This window comes from Schistocerca gregaria, chromosome 4 (assembly GCF_023897955.1).
Source record: "Schistocerca gregaria isolate iqSchGreg1 chromosome 4, iqSchGreg1.2, whole genome shotgun sequence".
NCBI lineage: Eukaryota > Metazoa > Arthropoda > Insecta > Orthoptera > Acrididae > Schistocerca > Schistocerca gregaria.
This window is the reverse complement of record NC_064923.1, coordinates 273,267,238-273,294,347: the sequence shown is the minus strand read 5'-3', so window position 1 is coordinate 273,294,347 and position 27,110 is coordinate 273,267,238. Positions and strand designations below refer to the sequence as shown.

The window sequence follows — 27,110 nt, the reverse complement described above, 5'->3', positions numbered from 1 at the left end:
CGGCCGATGTGGCCAAGCAGTTCTAGGCACTACAGTCTGAATGCTGCCTTGGGCATGGATGTGTGTGATGTCCTTAGGTTAGTTAGTTTTAAGTAGTTCTAAGTTCTAGGGGACTGATGACCTCAGAAGTTAAGTACCATAGTGCTCAGAGTCATTTGAACCATTTGACATGGCCCCAGGCTCAGATGCCATCCACAACCAGATGATCCAACACTTGGACATTATGCAGATGCAATGTCTACACAGGGTCTTCACAGTGGTGAGACAGTACAGTTATCCCCATCCGTAAACAGGGGAAGAACTTAACATCTCTTAACAGCTACCACCCGATTAGTCTGACGAACATGCTTTGTAAACTGCTTGAGAGGATGGTTAGTTTCTGATTGTGTTGGGTACTCGACTCTCGGGGCCCTTTTGTCTCATATCAATGTGGCTTCAGGGAAGAACCATCTCCAACCGATCATTTACTCAGGTTGGAAACTGCAATCTGACAGGCTTTTACTAACCACCGGCACCTTGTGGGCTTCTTTGATCTACATAAGGCATACGACATAGCTTGGCACCATCTCATTTTAGTTAACCTCCATGACAGGGGCTTTCACGGCCCTCTTTCAGTTTTTATCTGTGAGTTATTATCCCTCCGGCTCTTTGGGATTCAAGTTCGCACTTTACTCAGCACCTCTCGGATTCAGGAGTGTCCCACTGGGTTCTGTGTTAAGTGTCACACTCTTCCTCATAGCCATGAATGGGTGTGCAACCTTTGCTGGGCTTCTGGTGGTTATCCCGCCATTGTATGTCAATGATATTTGCTTCTGGTGCAGCTCCCACTTGGTAGCGTCTGCTGAGTGCTGGCTCCAAGGTGCCATCCAACGGGCCTCTGCGTGGGCTCTCTCCCATGGTTTCCAGTTTTCTCCCTCCAAAATGCAGGTTATGCATTTTTGTCATCGACCCACAGTGCATCCTGACCCCAAACTTTATTTAAGTGACCAGCTCCTAGTGTTGTAGCACATTCCCATGCCTTGGGCCTTATTTTTGACAAAAAGCTAACGTGGCTGCCCTGTATTCGCCACCTGAAGACTACACGCATGTTGAAACTTACTATTCTCAGCCTCCTGGCCCACACATCTTGGGGTGCAGACTATGCTACTCTTCTCCATGTTTACCATGCTGTGGTCTTTTGCAGACTAGATTATGGTAGTCAGGTTTATGGCTCAGTGGCGGGATGGCCGGTTGGAATGCATCTCACTTCCCTCTGTTGAGATCTCCACCCACTGGAATGCGCCCCATGTATTTCCTCCCCCACCCCCTTGCCCATCTTGGATGTTGCCTAGACCAAGGATGAGGACCAACCTGTTCCAAGGTCCAAAGGTCTCTGTCTCCCCTATGGTCTTCTGGCGTCTTGTATGTCTCATCCTCCCATAGTTCCAGAGTGCTACAACTTCTATATTGATAGTTCTAAGACAATAGATGAAGTGGTATAGGCTTTCACATCTCCTACTGGCTTAGAACTTCATTTATTGCTGGGATCATGTGCTCTGCTAGTCATTAACACAGCCCTCCATTTTGTTACTCAGGCGTCCCTCCACAGTGTTTTAATATGTACCAACTCAGTGAACAGCCTGCAGACAATCAACCGATGCTAGTCTTGTCACCCTTTGTTCTTTGCTATCCATGACCTTCTCTCTGCCCTTGGCCATGCTGCGTGCTCAGTTGTCTTTCTATGGGTCCCAAGTCATGTGGTTATCCCAGGGAATGAACTGGCTCACTGTTTGGCTAGAGAAACAGATACTTACCCCCATTCTCGTTAATGATTCCAGCTGTGGATTTTTTCCAGTTTTGAGTTTTGGTCTACCCTTTTATGCCTTCTACTATGTGTATTTCAACTTTCTCATTTTATAGTGTGACTCCTCTGACAGGATCCATCCACATTTAGCGGACCCTCTCTTTTTCATGGGTAACTTTGGAATCATCAGATTGACAACCTCACCGTTAAGTTCTCATAAACTCTCTCAATTAATATATCAATCAGTGCCCAGCCTACAACATCTGACATCGTAATGAAGGGTAGTCACCAAACCCCGTGACATCTGGATATGGTTTCACCTTTGTTTTGCCATGTGTTGGAAACACTCACCATAGCACTCCTCGAACACCTGACAAGTTGTACAGTTTCTGAAATGCTCATGCCGAGCCTCTGGGCCATCACACTCTGCCTTCAGTCAAACTCTGATAGGTTGCACACCTTCCTCATTCTACACACAGACAGTATGCTCACTGATAGTACATGCGCCACACATGTCTGACTAGCAGTCATTCCTCACCAGGTGATGCTGCTATTGCCTGGGCATGTTTATATCGATAGTGGGTCGGTGGTATAATGTTCTGACTGGTCAGTGTAACATACTTGATTTCAGTGGCTGCTTCACTACCTGAGCCATCTGGACCTTTCCTCCACCACCAACCTATCCAAATGCCTCCTCTTTAGCCCTACACCCCACTACTATCCTTCTATCGATCCCTGCAGTGCAGACACTTCTTTGCCCCCAGTCTCTCCAACCAAAGCCAGCCTAATTTCAATATTGAACCCTGTCTCTACCAGTTCATACCACCATCCAACCGTGATCCGCTCAGCTAACCACCTTTTTGTCACTTTCCAGGAATACCTTGTCTCCAACTTGATCTCACCATCCTTCCCCAGGTCACTCCCTCAGAACACCAACCTTTAAGCAGAAGAAACCTCAGAACAAATCCTGACCTAATCATCCTACCTGCATTTGAAGATTCCACCACTGTTGGTATGAGTCACCAATTATCTGACACCACCTCTTATAAACTTTGCCAGAATGACACCATCCTAGAAGTCCAACATAATGACGAATCCCTTCCCAGAACATGTCACCTGAATCCATTTCCCCCATCACTCCTATGACACCCCCCCCCCCCCTCCCACACCCATCTTTCGCATGCTCCCCAAAATTCACAAACCCAACAACCCTGTATTCCCCATTGTAGCTGGTTATTGTGCCAGCCATCATTGACAAACACCTCCAACCAATTGTCCATGATCTAGCCTCCCATGTCAAAGATACCAAGCACTTTCTTCGCTGAGTGTCTGCCATCCCCGCCCCTCTATTTCCTGGATCCCTACTCATCACAGTTGATGCCACTTCCCAAAACACATACATCTCTCATACCGATAAACTTACCAATATTGAACATTACGTTTCCCGGCATTCATTAGACTCCAAACACAGTACTTCATTCCTCATACACCTTGTTAACTTTACCCTAACTCACTACTACTTCAGGTTGGAAGGGAAGGTACAGATAGAAATGCACAACACAGCCGTGGACACTTGCATGACACTCTCCTATGCCAGCATGTTTATGGGCCATCTAGAGGAGACCTCCCTAGCCTCACAAAATGCCAAACCCATAGTGTGGCTCAGCTTCATTGGTGATATCTTAATGAATTGGACTTGGGCAAAGACACCCTGTCCCCATTCCTTCACAACCTCAACACCTTCTCTCCTCATTTTGATTTGCAGCTCCTTATATTGGCTGTGCAGTTAAGTTGGATGTGAGGTCCGCCAGTTACACAAAACATCGCTTTTTCTCAGCACTCAAGCATGTTTCAGCACCACTGCCATCATCAGTGGGTTTTCATTTTTATTTATTGTGCAATGTGAACATGCACACCAAATGTAGAGGTATTTACAAAAAGAAACAATCTGTTGTTTGAACTAAAGATGCACTTAATTTTATGATCATTTAACAAGTATGTTCACATTGCAGAATAAATAAAAATTAAAATCCACCGATGATGGCACAGTGGTGCCGAAACATATTTGGGTACTGAGAAAAAACGGTGTTTTGCATAACTGGCGGACCTCACATCCAACAACCTTCTCTCCTATTTACTTCACCTGGTCCTCCTCAACCCAGTGTGCCACCTTCCTGGATGTTCACCTGCTCCTGCCTGATGGCTCTATCCATACTTCTGTCCACATTAAATCCATTAACCACCAATGGTACCTGCATTTCGGCAACTGTCATCCCTTCCACTCCAAAACATCCCTTTTGTACAGCCTGACCACCCAGGGATGACCTAGCCCACAGACAGATCTCCTGCACGATTTCTACATCTACATTGATACACCAAAATCCACCTAACGGTGCATGGCAGAGGATATGCTGTACCCCTACTAGTCATTTCCATTCCTGTTCCACTTGCAAATGGCATGAGGGGAAAAAATGACTGCCTATATGCCTCCGTATGAGCCCTAATTTCTCATATCTTATCATCATTGTCCGTACATGCAGTATATGGTGGAGGCAACAATCATTCTGCAGTCAGCTTCAAATGCTGGTTATTCAAATTTTCTCAGTAGCGTTCCTTGAAAAGAATGTTGTCTTTCTTCCAGAGATTCCCATTTGAGCTCCCAAAGCATCTCCATAACACTTGGATGTTGTTCGAAGCTACCAGTAACAAATTTAGCAGCTCGCCTCTGAATTGCTTCGATGTCTTCCTTTAATCCAACCTGCTGCAGGTCCTAAACACTTTGGCAGTACTCAAGAATAGGCTGCACTACCATCCTGTTTGCTGTCTCCTTTAAAGATGAACCACACTTTCCCAGAATTCCCCCAATAAACCAAAGTTGCCCATTTGCCTTTCCTACCATGATTCTCACTTGCTCGTTCCATTTGATATCGCTGTGCAACGTTATGTGCAGGCATTTAAATGATGTAAATAAAATAGAAAGAAACTTCCACATGGGAAAAATATATTAAAAACAAAGATTCCAAGACTTACCAAGTGGGAAAGTGCCGGCAGACAGGCACATGAACAAAACACACAAACACACACACAGAATTACTAGCTTTCGCAACTGATGGTTGCTTCTTCAGGAAGGAGAGGGAAAGACGAAAGGATGTGGGTTTTAAGGGAGAGGGTAAGGAGCCATTCCAATCCCGGGAGCGGAAAGACTTCCCTTAGGGGAAAAAAAGGACAGGTGTACACTCGCGCGCACACACACACACACACACACACACACACACACACACACACACACATCCATCCGCACATACACAGACACAAGGAGACATATTTAAAGGCAAATATGCCTTTAAATATGTCTGCTTGTGTCTCACACACACACACACACACACACACACACACACACACACATATCCATCCGCACATACACAGACACAAGCAGACATATTTAAAGGCATATTTGCCTTTAAATATGTCTGCTTGTGTCTGTGTATGTGCAGATGGATGTGTGTGTGTGTGTGTGTGTGTGTGTGTGTGTGTGTGCGAGTGTACACCTGTCCTTTTTTTCCCCTAAGGGAAGTCTTTCCGCTCCCGGGAATGGGATGACTCCTTACCCTCTCCCTTAAAACCCACATCCTTTCGTCTTTCCCTCTCCTTCCTGAAGAAGCAACCATCGGTTGCGAAAGCAGGTAATTCTGTGTGTGTGTTTGTGTGTTTTGTTCATGTGCCTGTCTGCCGGCGCTTTCCTGCTTGGTAAGTCTTGGAATCTTTGTTTTTAATACATTTAAATGATGTGATAGTTTCAAGCAGGACACTATTAATATGGTATTTGAACATAATGAATTTGTTTCTCCTACTCATCTGCATTAACATACATTTCTCTACACTTAGAGATAGCTGCCATGCATCACACCAACTAGAAATTTTGTCTATTCACCTTATATCCTCCTACAGTCACTCAACTTCGACACCTTACTGTACACCTCAGCATCATCAGCAAACGGCCATAGATTGTTACTTACCCTGTCTGCCAAGTCATTTATGTATACAGAGAATATTAGTGGCCCTGTCACACTTCCCTGGGGCATCCCTGGCAATACCCTCACTTCTGATGAACACTTGCCATCAAGGACAACATATTGGGACCAATAACTTAAGAAGTCTACAAGCCACTCACATATCTCTGAATCAGTTCCATATGCTTGTACCTTCTTCAACAGCCTCACAGCACATTCTCAGTTCTTGAATTATCCCATTCTCAGCCTGTGGTAACCTCATATACCCACAACTTCCAACCTCTCTGTCTTATCACCTCCTAATTATTCTCGTCCACTCACTCTCTTTGCCTGCTGTCCTCTACCAGCGCACTCATCCATCCTTTTCCTTCTTCGCTCCTCTCCTTTTTTGATGCTACCAGTGCACTTGCATGTCTTTCCCCTTCCTCACCCGTCTCCTTTTTCACTCCCTGTTTCTCTCTCCCCACTCCCCTTCTCCCTGCCCCACAGCTTTCTGACACTGTGCGTGTTGGCAATCTAGTCCCTACACACTCTGTCAGACAGCACTCGTCTCTCACCCCACTCGTACGCTGCTATCCATTCTCTGACCACTCCAGATTGCTACTTCCATTCTACATGGCTGTTGCATTCTGGTTCGAGCTGCTGGAGATGGCAATCGTGTGTGTAAGTTGTGCTTGCTTGTGTGCATGAATGTGTGTGTATTTCCTTCCCTGAATAAGGCTTTGCCCAGAAGCTAATGTTTAAGTGTCTTTTCTTTGTACTTGTCTGCAACTCAACATGTCACTTTAATGGGAGTAGCAGTTTATCTATTTTTCTTATATTGTCGATATTCCAACATTGAGTTTCCATTGTATGATTTTGCATCACTTTGAATTGTTGTAAGGATCTGATTTCATATTGGTGTAGAATTTTTCGGACAGTGTTGATTTAGATCACTGCATCGCCTTCAAAAAGTATCACGTTAATGTTAATATAGCTCAGAAGGTCATTAATATACAACATGCAAATCAAGGGTCGCCACACACTTCCTAGGGGCACTTGTGAAGGCACTTCTGCTGAAGACTGTCCATCCAAAAAAACATACTACACACATCAAAAAAAAGTGTTGCATCATCCCAGTTCCCAGAACTCCTTAAAACAGACATTGACTGTAGATATCGTATCACAGACACAGTCCATATGACTGTTAAGAGATGTCACTAAACCTGCCCAAAGATGTAAACAACCATGCATGAGCAGCACCTCTTAGACGGAAGGGGTCTGACAGCTGATCGGTTCCAGTCACTCCACTAGAAAGGAGGTACAAGGCTCATGTTGTCTGTAGTTCAACCATGCCTATAAGGTCAATATCATGGTTCAATCACATCCACATTGTTACTTTGTGCCAGGAAGGGCTCTCAACAAGATAAGTGTCAAGGTGTCTCGGAGTGAACCAAAGCAGTGTTGTTGGGATGTGGAGGATATACAGGAGACAGGAACTGTCAATGACATGCCTCGCTCAGGCCACCAAAGGGCTACTACTGTAGTGGATGACCGCTACCTACGGATTATGGCTCAGAGAAACCCTGGCAGCAACACCACCATGTTGAATAATGCTTTTCGTGCATCCACAGGACGTCATGTGATGACTCAAACTGTGTGCAGTAGGCTGCATGATGCACAACGTCACTCCTGACATCCATGACGAGGTCCATATTTGCAACCACGACACCATGCAGAGCAGTACAGATGGGCCCAACAACATATGCTGAATGGATCGCTCAGGATTGGCATCACGTTCTCTTCACCGATGAGTGTCACATATGCCTTGTCTGGCTAGACAATCGTCGGAGACTTGTTTGTAGGCAACCCGGTCACACTGAACGGCTTAGACACACTGTCCAGCGAGTGCTACAAGGTGGAGGTTCCCTGCTGTTTTGGGGTTGCATTATGTGTGGCCGACATACACTGCTGGTGGTCATGGAAGGCGCCTTAATGGCTGTATGATGCATGAATGCCATCCGACCAATAGTGCAACCATATCAGCAGCATATTGGCGAGGCATTCGTCTTCATGCATGACAATTTGTGACCCCATCGTGCACATCTTGCAAATGACTTCCTTCAGGAATACGTCATCGCTCGACTATAGTAGCCAGCATGTTTTATAGGCTTGAACCCTATCAAACATGCCTAGGATAGACTGAAAAGGGTTGTTTATGAACAACTTGACCCACTAATCACTCTTAGGGTTCCACGCCAAATCACCGTGGGACAATCTGGACCAACAGTGCCTTGATGAACTTGTGGATGGTATGCCACAATGAATGCATCAGTGCAAGATGATGTGCTACTGAATGATAGAAGTACTGGTGTGTACAGCAATCTGCACCATAACCTCAGAAGGTCTCGCTGTATGGTGATCCAACATCTAATGTGTGGTTTTCATGTGCAATAAAAAGGGCGGAAATGATGTTTATATTGATCTCTGTTCCAATTTTCTGTACAGGTTCCGGAACTCTCATAACCAAGGTGATGCAAAACTTTTTTTGGTGTGTTTATATCCTCCCCACCAAGAAATCCTCAAGTCACAAATTTTCTTTGATATCCCAGTTAATCATACTTTTGTTGTTGATGAGGTACTGAATCTAATGCTTTTCGGAAGTCAAGAAATATTGCACCCACCTAATTGCCATGGCCCATGGCTTTCAGTATATCATGTGAGAAAAGAGCAAGTTGGGTTTCATAAAATCAGTGTTTTTAGGATCAAAGCTAGTTGACATGGAGGAATTCATTCTGTTCGATATACCATATTATCTTTGAGCTCAGAATGCCAGTATTTTACAACAGAAATGAAAGCTGAGATGAGGTTGGACAGTAGTTTCAATTATAGATCATCATCATCATCATCAGGTTAGTTAGTATTTTAAGTACAGCATGGAAAGCCATTTGTTGAGATCAGACTTACAAGCGAGCCATGTGACTTGTTTGTCTGTTATATTAATGAACTCAAGTATTTATGGAGCCATGATGCTAATACAGTGGGCTCTAGTGTCTTGCTTGCATGTCTGATGTCAGTGAACTGCCCTTGCTCACTATATAATACTGTGTTGATCTGATGATCATTTAATATCAAAACTGATCATAAATGAAGAATACTGACATACCATTTGTTGGTAATTTAGAGATATTGGGTCATTAGAGAACTGTGAATCACTGCCTGCAAACTGGAAAAAGCGGGTTGGGGGAAGTAGGAATACTGGCTTCCTTGTGTAAACTACTTCGATATCTTTCCATAATATGTTTTCCTCTTTTTCAGAGATTTGTCTGCAAACAGACTAGGGAGAATTGACTACACTGTTTTTGATGGACTTGAAAATTTAGAGAAGTTGTAAGTGGATATGAACAATTTAAGTATGTTTGAATGGTGTGGGCTGATTTTATATCCATTAAAGATTTATGAAATTTGCATGCTGTACTGATTTTTTTTGAAAGTGCATGAAAAGGAAGTAGTAATGGAAAACATCAGCATGTGTTGTTAGGCAAGTTTGATTTACTAGTGTAAAGTTTTACCCTTTTTGAGAATCATGCATTGCTTTTCTTTAACTTGATGTTTTCTTTTTCAGGAAACTTAATCAGAACCGTTTAATGAGGATACGTGAAGGGACATTTGATAACTTATTTGCTTTAAAGCAGTTGTAAGTAAAAAAGTCCATTTGTATGTGTTTGACAGGTTCAGGCTCTTTTTTCTTTAGTTTATTAATGTTTACTTAACTGTTGTAAACAAACATTTGATATGCCTATCTGCTAATAAAATTTAAGACTAGTGTGGCTCAAATATTGTAACTTGAATTTTGCTGTTTCAAATTTTTTCCCAGAAATAAGTGTTTACTCATTACAACTTCATTTATTCAATACACTGTAAGGAATAGTACAGAACACAGTGATATTTCAGAGCTGTTGTGAAGTGTCTAGAAACTAAAAAAAATCTACAGATTTGACTGATTTACTTGCAAAATATATTTTAAATAGTTATACATATTTATTGTCAGAACTTATTTAAAAAAAAAAAAAAGAGTTGTTAGCGTTAAAATTCAACACATGTGAGGAAAGTATGATTTTTTCATTGGATTCAGGGACATCTCGGACAATCCATTACACTGTGACTGCCAAATGAGCTGGATTTTGACATGGGCTCAGAATATGTCAGTGAAGATTTCACCAATGGCCAAATGTGATTCGCCAGGATCTTTAAAAGGCCATCTACTACGGAAACTTCAGCCAGACACAGACTTTCCTTGTGATGTTCAGTCATCGGATCTTCTTGAATTGCAACCTTCTCATGATCAGGTCATATTTAAATTCTTTGTGTAAAAGATATTTATGTGTAATTTTAACAGAAACCAAAATTTTCATTATCTCTCATATTTCTGACATGTTTTACTTGCAATTAAGTATTGTCAGCAGTTGCATAGAGAAATAAATGTGAACAGTGTGTCATTTCACGTATTCCTGAAATATATATGTTGGAATATGCACTGTACCTTCAAAATTGGATACAAGTTGTTGTTGCATGGTTGGCTTATTTTTTAGTGTTTACAATAGTGGTCACAAAAGACACTCATGTTCAGAATAAAAAATAGAACACCTTGAACAATTAGAGATAGGACATTCATATTCATAGAACATGTACATTAGTATGTTCTGCAGAGATGATTAGCATATGAACAATGTCGGCCCATGGGTTCAAGGTCAGCATTGATGTCGTGGCGTGACACTACCTACTGGTAAGATGTCATTTTCCTTATAAACTGAAGGTAATGGATCAGTGTGACTTGAGCAATGTACAGGATGTCTCACAGATATTTGCACGAACCATACCATCAAATCAGTGAGTTTGTCTGAGGACGCATTATTTGCATGAGAGAATGTGATGCATCCATCCGGGAAATTGCTGCTCATGTGGGACAAAGAGTTTCGGCAGTACAATGAATGCATGCAGAATGGTTCATAGAAGACCATAGAATGTGACAAGATGGGTCAGGTTGCACCACCCTGTCCACCCCTGGAGAAGGCAGACACCTCATCTGAATGGCATTGCAGGACAGATATGCGTCATCCTTAGCACTGCCACAACAGTGGAACACATCGCACAGTTTCAGGGGTGACAGTCCGTCACTGTTCATTGTGGAATGGATTACGTGCACATTACTTCTCTGCCTACCTTTGCTGAATGTGCAGAAACATGCTAGATGGCAATGGTGTATGGAACATCGTGGGACAATGGCAAGAATGGTGTCAGATAGTGTTTTTGGATGAATCTGGGTTCTGTTTGTTTGAAAATGATAGCCGCACTTTGGTTTGCTGCAGACAGGGGGAGTGGCATCACAATGACTGCAGTCACCCAAGACATACAGCCCCAGCTCAAGGCCTCATGGTGTGGGATGCTATCGGGTACAACCACAAATCGCAGTTGGTATCCAGGGCACTGTGACCAGGGTGACCTACGTGAATGACATCCTGTGACCTATAGCTATACCCTTTCTGCACCACAACCCCAGATGCTATTTTTCAGCAAGCCAATGCACGACCACATGTTTATACATGAATACATGTCTTCTTGATGTCACAGGATGTCACCCTTTTTCCTGGACCACCAGACTTGTCACCAATCAAAAATGTTTGGGATATGGTGAAACAACGGGTGCAGCAATATGGCCCAAAGCCAACCACCACAGATGAACTTTAGAACAAGGTGAATACAGCATAGGTGGCTTTTCCCCAGGACGCCAACTCACACATTATTCACATCGATGGCATCACACATGGAACAAGTTATCAGGGCCAATGGCGGACTCTGTGCCTACTAGGCAACAGGACTTGTGCTGAACCAAGGTGACTGAAATGCTAATCATTCTGCTGAACATATTAATGTCTGTGTCCAGTGAGTATGAAAATCCTATCTCTAGTTGTTCAAGGTTTTCTGGTTTTTTTTTTTTTTTTTTTTTTTTTTTTTTTTTTTTTTTTTTTTTTTTTATGAACATGAGTGTATCTAAAGCACATCTAAACAAAAATGAAAAGTCTTCCTACTGTAATAGGCCCTTTGGATAGCTCCATGTGAGAAATAATTAAGATGCATTACGCTTGTAATTGTTTCAGTGCACGTGAAAAGCCGTTTACTAATAGTGTGTATTTGACTTCTTTTCTATAGTTAAAATTAATGAACATCAATAAATAGTGAAGTTAAAAGAAGATTTGCGTTTTATTGAATGAGACTGAATGAATATACCATATATAAGTGAATAATCAGCACCATTGAATAATCAGAGTACCCTAGTTTTAGGGGGAAGAAAAAGGAAATATTGGCTTTAATTAGTGTTTTATTTACAAAAAAGATTCTAAAATAATGATTCTATTCATTATCACTTTCATCATCATCACTAGTGGAAAAATCATTGTTTTCTTTGCCATCTTCCCATAGAGCATCATCTTCGGTGCTGTCCAGTGAATGTGTGATAAAACATTTTTAAAGGATTTTTCTACCAGTTGTAGTGGAATGGAGCCCCACAAACATTTCACTCACAAATCCAGCTGCTTGATTTTTCCGCTCAACATGAACTTGCGGTTTTCATCAGCCAACCACTGTGTTTATTACTGTTTAAGTGCAGCTTTGAGTGGCCTATTAATACTCACATCTAATGTTTGCAGGATGAATGTTAGGCTTCCACAAATAATGAACAAGTCAATTTTCCCCATTTTGTAACTTGTCTCGCACTTCCTTAGTTGCATGTCTGCGGGAGCTGCCCAGGACCATCGTGTTGCAAGGATAAAGTAGTAAATATTCATCACTACATGATAAATTTGCACTGCGAACATTCCTGTACATTATTGCAAATTGGTATGGTGGATCAATTGGCAGGCTGTTTCATGGTGCTGCTCGACAACACCATGAACTGGAAAGGGGAATCCAGCTTAATGATATGAACTAGCCGCAATGAGAAGCAAAGATGTACCAAGATTGGTGCAAGCTACCACTTCATGTTATACACTCCTGGAAATTGAAATAAGAACACCATGAATTCATTGTCCCAGGAAGGGGAAACTTTATTGACACATTCCTGGGGTCAGATACATCACATGATCACACTGACAGAACCACAGGCACATAGACACAGGCAACAGAGCATGCACAATGTCGGCACTAGTACAGTGTATATCCACCTTTCGCAGCAATGCAGGCTGCTATTCTCCCATGGAGACGATCGTAGAGATGCTGGATGTAGTCCTGTGGAACGGCTTGCCATGCCATTTCCACCTGGCGCCTCAGTTGGACCAGCTTTGGTGCTGGACGTGCAGACTGCGTGAGACGACGCTTCATCCAGTCCCAAACATGCTCAATGGGGGACAGATCCGGAGATCTTGCTGGGCAGGGTAGTTGACTTACACCTTCTAGAGCACGTTGGGTGGCACGGGATACATGCGGACGTGCATTGTCCTGTTGGAACAGCAAGTTCCCTTGCCGGTCTAGGAATGGTAGAACGATGGGTTCGATGACGGTTTGGATGTACCGTGCACTATTCAGTGTCCCCTCGACGATCACCAGAGGTGTACGGCCAGTGTAGGAGATCGCTCCCCACACCATGATGCCGGGAGTTGGCCCTGTGTGCCTCGGTCGTATGCAGTCCTGATTGTGGCGCTCACCTGCACGGCGCCAAACACGCATACGACCATCATTGGCACCAAGGCAGAAGCGACTCTCATCGCTGAAGACGACACGTCTCCATTCGTCCCTCCATTCACGCCTGTCGCGACACCACTGGAGGCGGGCTGCACGATGTTGGGGCGTGAGCGGAAGACGGCCTAACGGTGTGCGGGACCGTAGCCCAGCTTCATTGAGACGGTTGCGAATGGTCCTCGCCGATACCCCAGCAGCAACAGTGTCCCTAATTTGCTGAGAAGTGGCAGTGCGGTCCCCTACGGCACTGCGTAGGATCCTACGGTCTTGGCGTGCATCCGTGCGTCGCTGCGGTCCGGTCCCAGGTCGACGGGCACGTGCACCTTCCGCCGACCACTGGCGCCAACATCGATGTACTGTGGAGACCTGACGCCCCAAGTGTTGAGCAATTCGGTGGTACATCCACCCGGTCTCCCGCATGCCCACTATACGCCCTCGCTCAAAGTCCGTCAACTGCACATACAGTTCACGTCCACGCTGTCGCGGCATGCTACCAGTGTTAAAGACTGCGATGGAGCTCCGTATGCCACAGCAAACTGACTGACACTGACGGCGGCGGTGCACAAATGCTGCGCAGCTAGCGCCATTCGACGGCCAACACCGCGGTTCCTGGTGTGTCCGCTGTGCCGTGCGTGTGATCATTGCTTGTACAGCCCTCTCGCAGTGTCCGGAGCAAGTATGGTGGGTCTGACACACCGGTATCAATGTGTTCTTTTTTCCATTTCCAGGAGTGTATTTAGAAGGAAAATTATTTTTAAAAAATCATTAATGCATCAGGGCTACTTAACCAAGCATGTGTCACCCAGTCAACCACAAAGTCATTGTCCATCCATCCTTTCAGATTCACTCTCACCAATATGCCTTTTAGTGATTTTTCAGAAAACTACCATTTAAAGTGGTAATTTTTGTCCACCACCGTACAAATTTGCTTCTCATTGTTGCCTGTTCATATCATGATGCTAGATTCCTATTTTCTGTCATGGTGTTGTCGTGTGGCATCTCAAAATAGACTTGTGCTTGATCCGTGTTACCAATTTGCAATAATATATATAAATGCAAATTTATTACGTAGTGGTGGAAACACACTACTTTTGCCTCGTAATCACGGAGAAACCAGTGAGCAATGGTAGTTTTTCTCTGGAAGCCTAATCTGTTTTGACTGAAAAACGTTGATAGACAGCCCTGGGTAGCTTTGAAACCAGTGAGGCTAAAGCCGGGTCTTCAAGGTGGCACATTCCACTAGTCATCGTGCATCCATATTGTTGCTTCTTAACTGTGTAATTTCAGAGCCATTTTTCAGTGTCTGGATGATTTGCTTTTTGGCCATGAAACACTTGGTGACTAGTTTATTTCTTTGGTTTTTTTACTACTCATGAGTACAACCTTCGCACATATCGTGCTTTTGTCACATTGCAGTGTTTACGTTCTCTTCTTCTTCTTCAATAATTTTAAGTTTATTGTTATTATAATTATTATTATTATTATTATTATTTAGCTGTATATGAGCGATAACAAGAACTTGTGGCTGTAATTAACAAGTTAACACGCAGTTAATACTTCACTTTTAATATGTTAGTGGCACATCTCAGATTGAGATCGCATCAACACTACAAGAGGATATATTGTTAGAGGTGGAATAGCACCAACCGTATTGCAATTAATCCATGTTGCTGTTGTTGTCTTCAGTCCTGAGACTGGTTTGATGCAGCTCTCCATGCTACTCTATCCTGTGCAAGCTGCTTCATCTCCCAGTACCTACTGCAACCTACATCCTTCTGAATCTGCTTAGTGTATTCATCTCTTGGTCTCCCTCTACAATTTTTACCCTCCACGCTGCCCTCCAATGCTAAATTTGTGATCCCTTGATGCCTCAAAACATGTCCTACCAACCGATCCCTTCTTCTAGTCAAGTTGTGCCACAATCTTCTCTTCTCCCCAATCCTATTCAATACCTCCTCATTAGTTACATGATCTACCCATCTAATCTTCAGCATTCTTCTGTAGCACCACATTTCGAAAGCTTCTATTCTCTTCTTGTCCAAACTAGTTATTGTCCATGTTTCACTTCCATACATGGCTACACTCCAAACAAATACTTTCATAAACGACTTCCTGATACATAAATCTATATTCGATGTTAACAAATTTCTCTTCTTGAGGAACGCTTTCCTTGCCATTGCCAGTCTACATTTTATATCCTCTCTACTTCGACCATCATCAGTTATTTTACTTCCTAAATAGCAAAACTCCTTTACTACTTTAAGTGTCTCACTTCCTAATCTAATTCCCTCAGCATCACCCGACTTAATTTGACTACATTCCATTATCCTCGTTTTGCTTTTGTTTATGTTCATCTTATATCCTCCTTTCAAGACACTGTCCATTCCGTTCAACTGCTCTTCCAAGTCCTTTGCCGTCTCTGACAGAATTACAATGTCATCGGCGAACCTCAAAGTTTTTATTTCTTCTCCATGAATTTTAATACCTACTACAAATTTTTCTTTTGTTTCCTTTACTGCTTGCTCAATATACAGATTGAATAACATCGGGGAGAGGCTACAACCCTGTCTCACTCCCTTCCCAACCACTGCTTCCCTTTCATGCCCGTCGACTCTTATAACTGCCATCTGGTTTCTGTACAAATTTTAATAGCCTTTCGCTCCCTGTATTTTACCCCTGCCACCTTCAGAATTTGAAAGTGAGTATTCCAGTCAACATTGTCAAAAGCTTTCTCTAAGTCTACAAATGCTAGAAACGTAGGTTTGCCTTTTCTTAATCTTTCGTCTAAGATAAGTCGTAAGGTAAATAAAACAGAAAGAAACTTCCACATGGGAAAAATATATTAAAAACAAAGATTCCAAGACTTACCAAGCGGGAAAGCGCCGGCAGACAGGCACATGAACAAAACACACAAACACACACACAGAATTACGAGCTTTCGCAACTGGCAGTTGCTTCGTCAGGAAAGAGGGAAGGAGAGGGAAAAATGAAAGGATGTGGGTTTTAAGGGAGAGGGTAAGGAGTCATTCCAATCCCGGGAGCGGAAAGACTTCCCTTAGGGGAAAAAAAGGACAGGTGTACACTCGCACACACACACACACACACACACACACACACACACACATATCCATCCGCACATACACAGACACAAGCAGACATATTTAAAGGCAAAGAGTTAAGGGCAGAGATGTCAGTCGAGGCGGAAGTACAGAGGCAAAGAAGTTGTTGAAAGACAGGTGAGGTATGAGCGGCGGCAACTTGAAATTAGCGGAGGTTGAGGCCTGGCGGATATCGAGAAGAGAGGATATACTGAAGGGCGAGTTCCCATCTCCGGAGTTCGGATAGGTTGGTGTTGGTGGGAAGTATCCAGATAACTCGGACGGTGTAACACTGTGCCAAGATGTGCTGGCCGTGCATCAAGGCATGTTTAGCCACAGGGTGATCCTCATTACCAACAAACACTGTCTGCCTGTGTCCATTCATGCGAATGGACAGTTTGTTGCTGGTCATTCCCACATAGAAAGCATCACAGTGCAGGCAGGTCAGTTGGTAAATCACGTGGGTGCTTTCACATGTGGCTCTCCCTTTGATCGTGTACACCTTCCGGGTTACAGGACTGGAGTAGGTGGTGGTGGGAGGGTGCATAGGACAGGTTTTACACCGGGGGCGGTTGCAAGGGTAGGAGCCAGAGGGTAGGGGAGGTGGTTTGGGGATTTCATAGGGATGAACCAAGAGGTTACGAAGGTTAGGTGGACGGCGGAAAGACACTCTTGGTGGAGTGGGGAGGATTTCATGAAGGATGGATCTCATTTCGGGGCAGGATTTTAGGAAGTCGTATCCCTGCTGGAGAGCCACATTCAAGGTCTGATCCAGTCCCGGGAAGTATTCTGTTACAAGTGGGGCACTTTTGGGGTTCTTCTGTGAGAGGTTCTGGGTTTGAGGGGATGAGGAAGTGGCTCTGGTTATCTGCTTCTGTACCAGGTTGGGAGGGTAGTTGCGGGATGCGAAAGCTGTTTTCAGGTTGTTGGTGTAATGGTCGAGGGATTCAGGACTGGAGCAGATTCGTTTGCCACGAAGGCCTAGGCTGTAGGGAAGGGACCGTTTGATATGGAATGGGTGGCAGCTGTCATAATGGAGGTACTGTTGCTTGTTGGTGGGTTTGATGTGGACGGATGTGTGCAGCTGGCCATTGGACAGATGGAGGTCAACATCTAGGAAAGTGGCATGGGATTTGGAGTAGGACCAGGTGAATCTGATGGAACCAAAGGAGTTGAGGTTGGAGAGGAAATTCTGGAGTTGTTCTTCACTGTGAGTCCAGATCATGAAGATGTCATCAATAAATCTGTACCAAACTTTGGGTTGGCAGGCTTGGGTAACCAAGAAGGCTTCCTCTAAGCGACCCATAAATAGGTTGGCATACGAGGGGGCCATCCTGGTACCCATGGCTGTTCCCTTTAATTGTTGGTATGTCTGGCCTTCAAAAGTGAAGAAGTTGTGGGTCAGGATGAAGCTGGCTACGGTGACGAGGAAAGAGGTTTTAGGTAGGGTGGCAGGTGATCGGCGTGAAAGGAAGTGCTCCATTGCAGCGAGGCCCTGGACGTGCGGGATATTTGTGTATAGGGAAGTGGCATCAATGGTTACCAGGATGGTTTCTGGGGGTAACAGACTGGGTACGGATTCCAGGCGTTCGAGAAAGTGGTTGGTGTCTTTGATGAAGGATGGGAGACTGCATGTAATGGTTTGAAGGTGTTGATCTACGTAGGCAGAGATACGTTCTGTGGGGGCTTGGTAACCAGCTACAATGGGGCGGCCAGGATGTTTGGGTTTGTGAATTTTAGGAAGTAGGTAGAAGGTAGGAGTGCGAGGTGACGGTGGGGTGAGGAGTTTGATGGAGTCAGGTGAAAGGTTTTGTAGGGGGCCTAAGGTTCTGAGGATTCCTTGAAGCTCCGCCTGGACATCAGGAATGGGATTACTTCGGCAAACTTTGTATGTAGAGTTGTCTGAAAGCTGACGCAGTCCCTCAGCCACATACTCCCGACGATCAAGTACCACAGTCGTGGAACCCTTGTCAGCCGGAAGAATGATGATGGATCGGTCAGCTTTCAGATCACGGATAGCCTGGGATTCGGCTGTGGTGATGTTGGGAGTAGGATTAAGGTTTTTCAAGAAAGATTGAGAGGCAAGGCTGGAAGTGAGAAATTCCTGGAAGGTTTGGAGAGGGTGATTTTGAGGGTGATTTTGAGGGTGATTTTGAGGAAGAGGAGGTGGGTCCCGCTGTGATGGAGGACGGAACTGTTGCAGGCAGGGTTCAATTTGGATAGTGTCGTGGGGAGTTGGATCATTAGGATCATCATCTTCCTCAAAATCACCCTCTTCAAACCTTCCAGGGCCTCGCTGCAATGGAGCACTTCCTTTCACGCTGATCACCTGCCACCCTACCTAAAACCTCTTTCCTCGTCACCTTAGCCAGCTTCATCCTGACCCACAACTTCTTCACTTTTGAAGGCCAGACATACCAACAATTAAAGGGAACAGCCATGGGTACCAGGATGGCCCCCTCGTATGCCAACCTATTTATGGGTCGCTTAGAGGAAGCCTTCTTGGTTACCCAAGCCTGCCAACCCAAAGTTTGGTACAGATTTATTGATGACATCTTCATGATCTGGACTCACAGTGAAGAACAACTCCCGAATTTCCTCTCCAACCTCAACTCCTTTGGTTCCATCAGATTCACCTGGTCCTACTCCAAATCCCATGCCACTTTCCTAGATGTTGACCTCCATCTGTCCAATGGCCAGCTGCACACATCCGTCCACATCAAACCCACCAACAAGCAACAGTACCTCCATTATGACAGCTGCCACCCATTCCATATCAAACGGTCCCTTCCCTACAGCCTAGGCCTTCGTGGCAAACGAATCTGCTCCAGTCCTGAATCCCTCGACCATTACACCAACAACCTGAAAACAGCTTTCGCATCCCGCAACTACCCTCCCAACCTGGTACAGAAGCAGATAACCAGAGCCACTTCCTCATCCCCTCAAACCCAGAACCTCTCACAGAAGAACCCCAAAAGTGCCCCACTTGTAACAGAATACTTCCCGGGACTGGATCAGACCTTGAATGTGGCTCTCCAGCAGGGATACGACTTCCTAAAATCCTGCCCCGAAATGAGATCCATCCTTCATGAAATCCTCCCCACTCCACCAAGAGTGTCTTTCCGCCGTCCACCTAACCTTCGTAACCTCTTGGTTCATCCCTATGAAATCCCCAAACCACCTCCCCTACCCTCTGGCTCCTACCCTTGCAACCGCCCCCGGTGTAAAACCTGTCCTATGCACCCTCCCACCACCACCTACTCCAGTCCTGTAACCCGGAAGGTGTACACGATCAAAGGGAGAGCCACATGTGAAAGCACCCACGTGATTTACCAACTGACCTGCCTGCACTGTGATGCTTTCTATGTGGGAATGACCAGCAACAAACTGTCCATTCGCATGAATGGACACAGGCAGACAGTGTTTGTTGGTAATGAGGATCACCCTGTGGCTAAACATGCCTTGATGCACGGCCAGCACATCTTGGCACAGTGTTACACCGTCCGAGTTATCTGGATACTTCCCACCAACACCAACCTATCCGAACTCCGGAGATGGGAACTCGCCCTTCAGTATATCCTCTCTTCTCGATATCCGCCAGGCCTCAACCTCCGCTAATTTCAAGTTGCCGCCGCTCATACCTCACCTGTCTTTCAACAACTTCTTTGCCTCTGTACTTCTGCCTCGACTGACATCTTTGCCCTTAACTCTTTGCCTTTAAATATGTCTGCTTGTGTCTGTGTATGTGCGGATGGATATGTGTGTGTGTGTGTGTGTGCGAGTGTACACCTGTCCTTTTTTCCCCCTAAGGGAAGTCTTTCCGCTCCCGGGATTGGAATGACTCCTTACCCTCTCCCTTAAAACCCACATCCTTTCATTTTTCCCTCTCCTTCCCTCTTTCCTGACGAAGCAACTGCCAGTTGCGAAAGCTCGTAATTCTGTGTGTGTGTTTGTGTGTTTTGTTCATGTGCCTGTCTGCCGGCGCTTTCCCGCTTGGTAAGTCTTGGAATCTTTGTTTTTAATAAGTCGTAAGGTCAGTATTGCCTCACGTGTTCCAACATTTCGACGGAATCCAAACTGATCCTCCCCGAGGTCCGCATCTACCAGTTTTTCCATTCGTCTGTAAAGAATTCGCGTTAGTATTTTGCAGCTGTGACTTATTAAACTGATAGTTCGGTAATTTTCACATCTGTCAGCACCTGCTTTCTTTGGGATTGGAATTATTATATTCTTCTTGAAGTCTGAGGGTATTTCACCTGTCTCATACATCTTGCTCACCAGGTGGTAGAGTTTTGTCATGACTGGCTCTCCCAAGGCCGTCAGTAGTTCTAATGGAATGTTGTCTACTCCGGGGGCCTTGTTTCGACTCAGGTCTTTCAGTGCTCTGTCAAACTCTTCACGCAGTATCTTACCTCCCATTTCGTCTTCATCTACATCCTCTTCCATTTCCATAATATTGTCCTCAAGTACATCGCCCTTGTATAAACCTTCTATATACTCCTTCCACCTTTCTGCCTTCCCTTCTTTGCTTAGAACTGGATTGCCATCTGAGCTCTTGATATTCATACACGTGTTTCTCTTCTCTCCAAAGGTCTCTTTAATTTTCCTGTAGGCAGTATCTATCTTACCCTAGTGAGATAAGCTTCTACATCCTTACATTTGTCCTCTAGCCATCCCTGCTTAGCCATTTTGCACTTCCTGTCGATCTCATTTTTGAGATGTTTGTATTCCTTTTTGCCTGCTTCATTTACTGCATTTTTATATTTTCTCCTTTCATCAATTAAATTCAATATTTCTTCTGTTACCCAAGGATTTCTAGCAACCCTCGTCTTTTTACCTACTTTATCCTCTGCTGCCTTCACTACTTCATCCCTCAGAGCTACCCATTCTTCTTCAACTGTGTTTCTTTCCCCCATTGCTGCCAATTTTTCCCTTATGCTCTCCTTGAAACTCTGTACAACCTCTGGTTCTTTCAGCTTATCCAGATCCCATGTCCTTAAATTCCCACCTTTTTGCAGTTTCTTCAGTTTTAACCTACAGGTCATAACCAATAGATTGTGGTCAGAGTCTACATCTGCCCCTGGAAATGTCCTACAATTTAAAACCTGGTTCCTAAATCTCTGTCTTACCATTATATAATCTATCTGATACCTTCTAGTATCTCCAGGATTCTTCCATGTATACAACATTCTTTTATGATTCTTGAACCAAGTGTTAGCTATGATTAAGTTATGCTCTGTGCAAAATTCTACCAGACGGCTTCCTCTTTCATTTCTTAGCCCCAATCCATAATCACCTACTATGTTTCCTTCTCTCCCTTGTCCTACTGACGAATTCCAGTCACCATTGACTATTAAATTTTCGTCTCCCTTCACTACCTGAATAATTTCTTTTATCTCATCATACATTTCATCAATTTCTTCATCATCTGCAGAGCTAGTTGGCATATAAACTTGTACTACTGTCGTAGGCAGGGGCTTTGTGTCTATCTTGGCCACAATAATGCGTTCACTATGCTGTTTGTAGTAGCTTACCCGCATTCCTATTTTCCTGTTCATTATTAAACCTACTCCTGCATTACCCCTATTTGATTTTGTGTTTATAACCCTGTATTCACCTGACCAGAAGTCTTGTTCCTCCTGCCACCGAACTTCACTAATTCCCACTATATCTAACTTTAACCTATCCATTTCCCTTTTTAAATTTTCTAACCTACCTGCCCGATTAAGGGATCTGACATTCCACGCTCCGATCCGTAGAATGCCAGTTTTCTTTCTCCTGATAACGACGTCCTCCTGAGTAGTCCCCGCCCGGAGATCCGAATGGGGGACTATTTTACCTCCGGAATATTTTACCCAAGAGGACGTCATCATCATTTAATCATACAGTAAAGCTGCATGTCCTCGGGATAAATTACGGCTGTAGTTTCCCCTTGCTTTCAGCTGTTCGCAGTACCAGCACAGCTAGGCCGTTTTGGTTAATGTTGCAAGGCCAGATCACTCAATCATCCAGACTGTTGCCCCTGCAACTACTGAAAAGGCTGCTGCCCCTCTTCAGGAACCACATGTTTGTCTGGCCTCTCAACAGATACCCCTCCGTTGTGGTTGCACCTACCGTACGGCCATCTGTATCGCTGAGGCACGCAAGCCTCCCCACCAACGGCAAGGTCCATGGTTCATGGGGGGGAATTAATCCATACATCCCAGTATTTCATCCTTAAATTTTGGAAAAATATTTTTGGATTAAGGTAACTGTACATTTTACATATGAAATGACAAGTATAAAAAACTTTAGGGACACAAGAATTGTTGTCAGTTTACCACAGTTTAAGTCTTTTGTTTTTCATTAAATTTCAGTCAAATTTGGCTGGTGTTCACATTGAATATTCAACATTACATGCATAACCTATCGTCAGCATAATAATCCATTTGACTTCCAATACTGCATTTGAAAAGAGAATAGGTATTTGCTTATAAAAAATCTGTATATAGTGTGGTCAGAAACAAGTCTGAAACCTTGTAAGAGTGTTGCAGAGTATGTTGTGCTGAGAAGTAATTGTTAAGAATAAAATTCAATACGGTGCCTTGTTTCAAAGTTAATTAGCATTGAAGTTAGCAAATCAAACAATTTATCATGGAAATTCAAGCAGTCTGCCAGAGATGGTATTGTCAAATGTGTTCCTCATTTGTTTTCCTAAACCTGGTCAAGAGAGTGGGTACAAAATTAGGCATTAGACAGTAGTAAGGTTCGAACCCAAGCCAAAGGATGAGCAGTCTGATGTGCTATCATCTATATTGTGAGAGCAACTGACACTAATTGTATCTGGCTGACCACTTGATTTGCATGGACAATGTCTCAGTTGGGTGACTTCAGTGCTAATTAACTCAGAAATGCCATAACATACCAGTTTCTTTTATGAACATTTATTTCTCAGCACAGGTCACCCTGTAACAGTCTTTCAAGCTTTCCAGGCTTTTTCTGACCACCCTGTGTAAGAATCAAGCAATAAAAAACCTGATCTTGAATAACAACAATTTGAAATGGATGTATTGAAAACATAGATCGCTAATTACCGCAAGGACGGCACTTTAAATTGCAGGCAGGCAGAGTTAAGTCACTTGCAGTACATTTCAGCCACAGCCTTTGTCAGAAAAAGCAAAACAAAACCTGCCAGAGTTGGTGGTCATGTGTGCATGACATGTGCTTACTTGTGTGATTGAATGGTGTGTGTGTGTCTTTTTCTGACAAAGGCTGTGACCAAAAACCTAATGTGTGAGTGTCTTTTAATTGTGTCTGTCTGCAACTTAACATGTCAAGTTTATCGTAAGTAGCAATCTCTCTCTTCTTACATGTTTGATATTCCAACCTGGAGTTTCCATTGTTTGAAATGGATATATTCTTACTTACACAGAGGAGACATTGAGCAGCAAACTGGCACATAGAAAAACAAACTGCTAGAAATTATCAGCTGATGGACTATGTCCATTGTCAGATGTAGGAAAAACACACACACATAAGCAACTCACACAACAATGGCTACTGTCTCCAAGTATAAAGACCCGACTGCCTTATAGGTGAGCTATGATCTCAACTGGGAGGTTGAGGGGAGGGAGGAGGTACAGATTAGGCATGGAGAGGGGAGGGATACATTAACTATTTCCTCTTCATATTATCTACAGTTCCTGTTCCTGCTAGTTACTCTTGATGCCACATGCCTCTACACTAACATCCCCGATGCCCGTGGCTTTCTGGCTATTGAACACTAATTTTCCCAATGCCCAAATCACTTCAGGTCTACTACCTCCTTCCTCCTTCCTGGCCTCTGTGACCTACTACATTCCACCCACAATTACTTCTCATTTGAGGGTGCCATCTTCTTAAAGAACCGAGCGACGTGGCGCAGTAGTAGCACACTGGACTCGCATTCGGGATGACGGTTCAATCTCGTCTCCAGCCATCCTGATTTAGGTTTTCCGTGATTTCCCTAAATCGTTTCAGGCAAATGCACTGATGGTTCCTTTGAAAGGGCACGGCCGATTTCCTTCCCAATCCTTCCCTAACTTGAGCTTGCGCTCCGTCTCTAATGACCTCGTTGTCGTTAAACACTAACCTGACCTGACCCTCTTAAAGAAGATGATGATGATGAAGAAGAAGAATCTATTGTGCAGCAATAGGCAGCATCCTTATGGCACCATCCTGAGCTAGAGAAATCCATTCTAGGTGCCCAGAATCCCAAACTCCTCACCAACTTCTTATTCATTTATGAGATTTCCACGATCTGGACCAAGAGTGAAGAGGCACTAGCCACGTTCCTTGAGAACCTCAACACCTTCTTCTCCTTTGATTTTACTTGGTTCCTCAGTCCGTCAAGCCACCTTCCTCAGTGTTGATTTTCAACTCAGGGATGGCTACATCAAAACCTCCACCCATATCAAACCCACCAATTACCAACAGTGCCACCATTTTGACAGCTGTCATCTGTTCCATACCAAGAAGTTCCTTCGATACAGCCTAGCCACCCATGGTTGTTGCATACATAGTGACAATCAGCTGCTCTCCAAATATGCAAAGAGCCTTGCTGAGGCCTTAAAAGACTGAAATTACCCTCCCCACCCTGTCCAAATTTCATGTGCCTTGTCCCACCAGTCACCTACTATTCCCTACATAGCTACTCAACAGCCATCAAGGAGCATTGTCTTGCTACTCATCACCACCCAGGAGAGGAACAACTGAACCACATTCTCTGCAAGGCTTTTGACTACCAATTATCATGCTCTGAAATGAGTAATATCCTCCCTATCCCTTCCTCAGCAGTATTCTGCGCCCATCCAACCTGCGCAATATCTGTGTCCATGTTTATTCCAGCCCTACTCCCAGCAACCCATTGCCTTATGGCTCACATGTCTGCAGTAGACTTAGATGTAAGACCTGACTTATCTATCCTTACACTACTACATACTTCAGTCCTGTCACATGCCTCTCCTTTTCATCAAACGCAGCATCACCTGTGAAAGCAGTCGTGTGATCTACCATTTTAGCTCTCACCACTAACATTGACACGACTACCAGTGAGCTAGAATTAGTTTATTTAATCACAAAAATAGTCCTCAGTCAATTGCATGATGACAATTTTTTGTGATCAAAGTCTGGAATAAAAGGAACAAACACTGTTCTTCATGTTTCTGTTCCTGAGTGTGACACAGGCATAAAAAGCTGTTTGTCCACACATTGACCACTGCCAAATTGTTGCCACCCAGTTGCTGAGCATTCCACCCATCATCATGTACTTGACATCAACAACGGCTTCACAGCCTTTGCCATCTAGATTCATGGGAACTCTCCCTGCAACATGCCTTTCATTCCCACAATCACGTTGGCCTCAACTTTTGTTAGTCATGACTTTCACTTCCACTCCAGCACTACACATGCCTTTAATACACCAAACTATCAGCATAGTCCTTTTCATTTCTGTCTTCTCCACCTTTGCACTCCCACCCCCCCCCCCCCCTCTCCGCGAACTCCCATCTCCATCCCAGCACAGCACCTCCCCCCCCCCCCCCCCCTCGCCCCATGCTCCACCTAGTAGCTCACTGTTCTGTCCCTGCATACTCCTACAGGCAACACTAGCATGTTTTCCCACTCCTACCCTGCCATATCTCCCCCCTCCTTGCCCCATACCTCTTGTGTACCCAAACCCATCTCAGCCAAGATTGCTGTTCACTTCAGACACAGTCACAATTGGACCTTTGCTTTGTGTACATCTGATGAAGGGCTCAGTCCAATAGCTGATAATTTCTGACAATCTTTTTTCAATGTTTCTTTCTGACACTCATTTCCTCCTTCACGTGGCAAGCAGCAATCCATCCATTTCATATTGTTCTTATAAAAGAATAACAGCAATTTTAAAAGGATGGATTGCTACTCACCTTATGGTGGAAGCATTGAGTCGCAGACAGGCACAAAGAAAAAGATTGCTAGATATTATTCAGAAATCAGAGTAAGTCCTTCATAACATGTAGGCAACTGAACTCTTCACAACTTACACATGCATGTGGCCACTGTCGTCTCTGAGCTCAAAGGCCCTATTAGGCTTAGTCTGAAAGCTAAATAATATCTAGCAGTCTTTTTCATTTTGTCTGTTTGCTATTCAGCACCACCTCTATGTAGTGTAGTGAGTAGCAATTTGTGCTTTTCATATTGTTGTTATTTCATCATGGATTTTCCATTCACTGGTATGATAATTGTAGACATAATTCTAATGATATTGTTTTCACACATGTTTTAAATGGTTGAAAGTTGAATTGAAATCATTCATCGGGCATTACTAAACACTCAGTTTATATGTAATATGTGTTACTCTGAAATTATTCCAAATTATAAAATTCAGTGCAGTGTGAAAAATTTTAATTGCTTAGGAGCACACAAGCCAATGTTGTGTGGCCAACAAGAGCCTCTTTCAACAACAAACCATGGTAATTGAAACTTGTGCCTTAGGTTCTTCATAAT

At 44.0% G+C, this 27,110-nt stretch overlaps 1 protein-coding gene across 2 annotated transcripts in view; it reads left to right on the top strand.

Moving 5' to 3' along the window:
• The window catches only part of LOC126365995 (adhesion G protein-coupled receptor A3), a 172,360-nt gene that overhangs the window by 48,859 nt on the left and 96,391 nt on the right, over window positions 1-27,110 (top strand). Inside the window, exons 4-6 of one of the 2 annotated variants that reach the window (XM_050008817.1) lie at window positions 9,091-9,162; window positions 9,398-9,469; window positions 9,908-10,121. In XM_050008817.1, the coding sequence (XP_049864774.1) occupies window positions 9,091-9,162; window positions 9,398-9,469; window positions 9,908-10,121 (358 nt within the window). The other variant, XM_050008818.1, reaches the window with a different exon arrangement.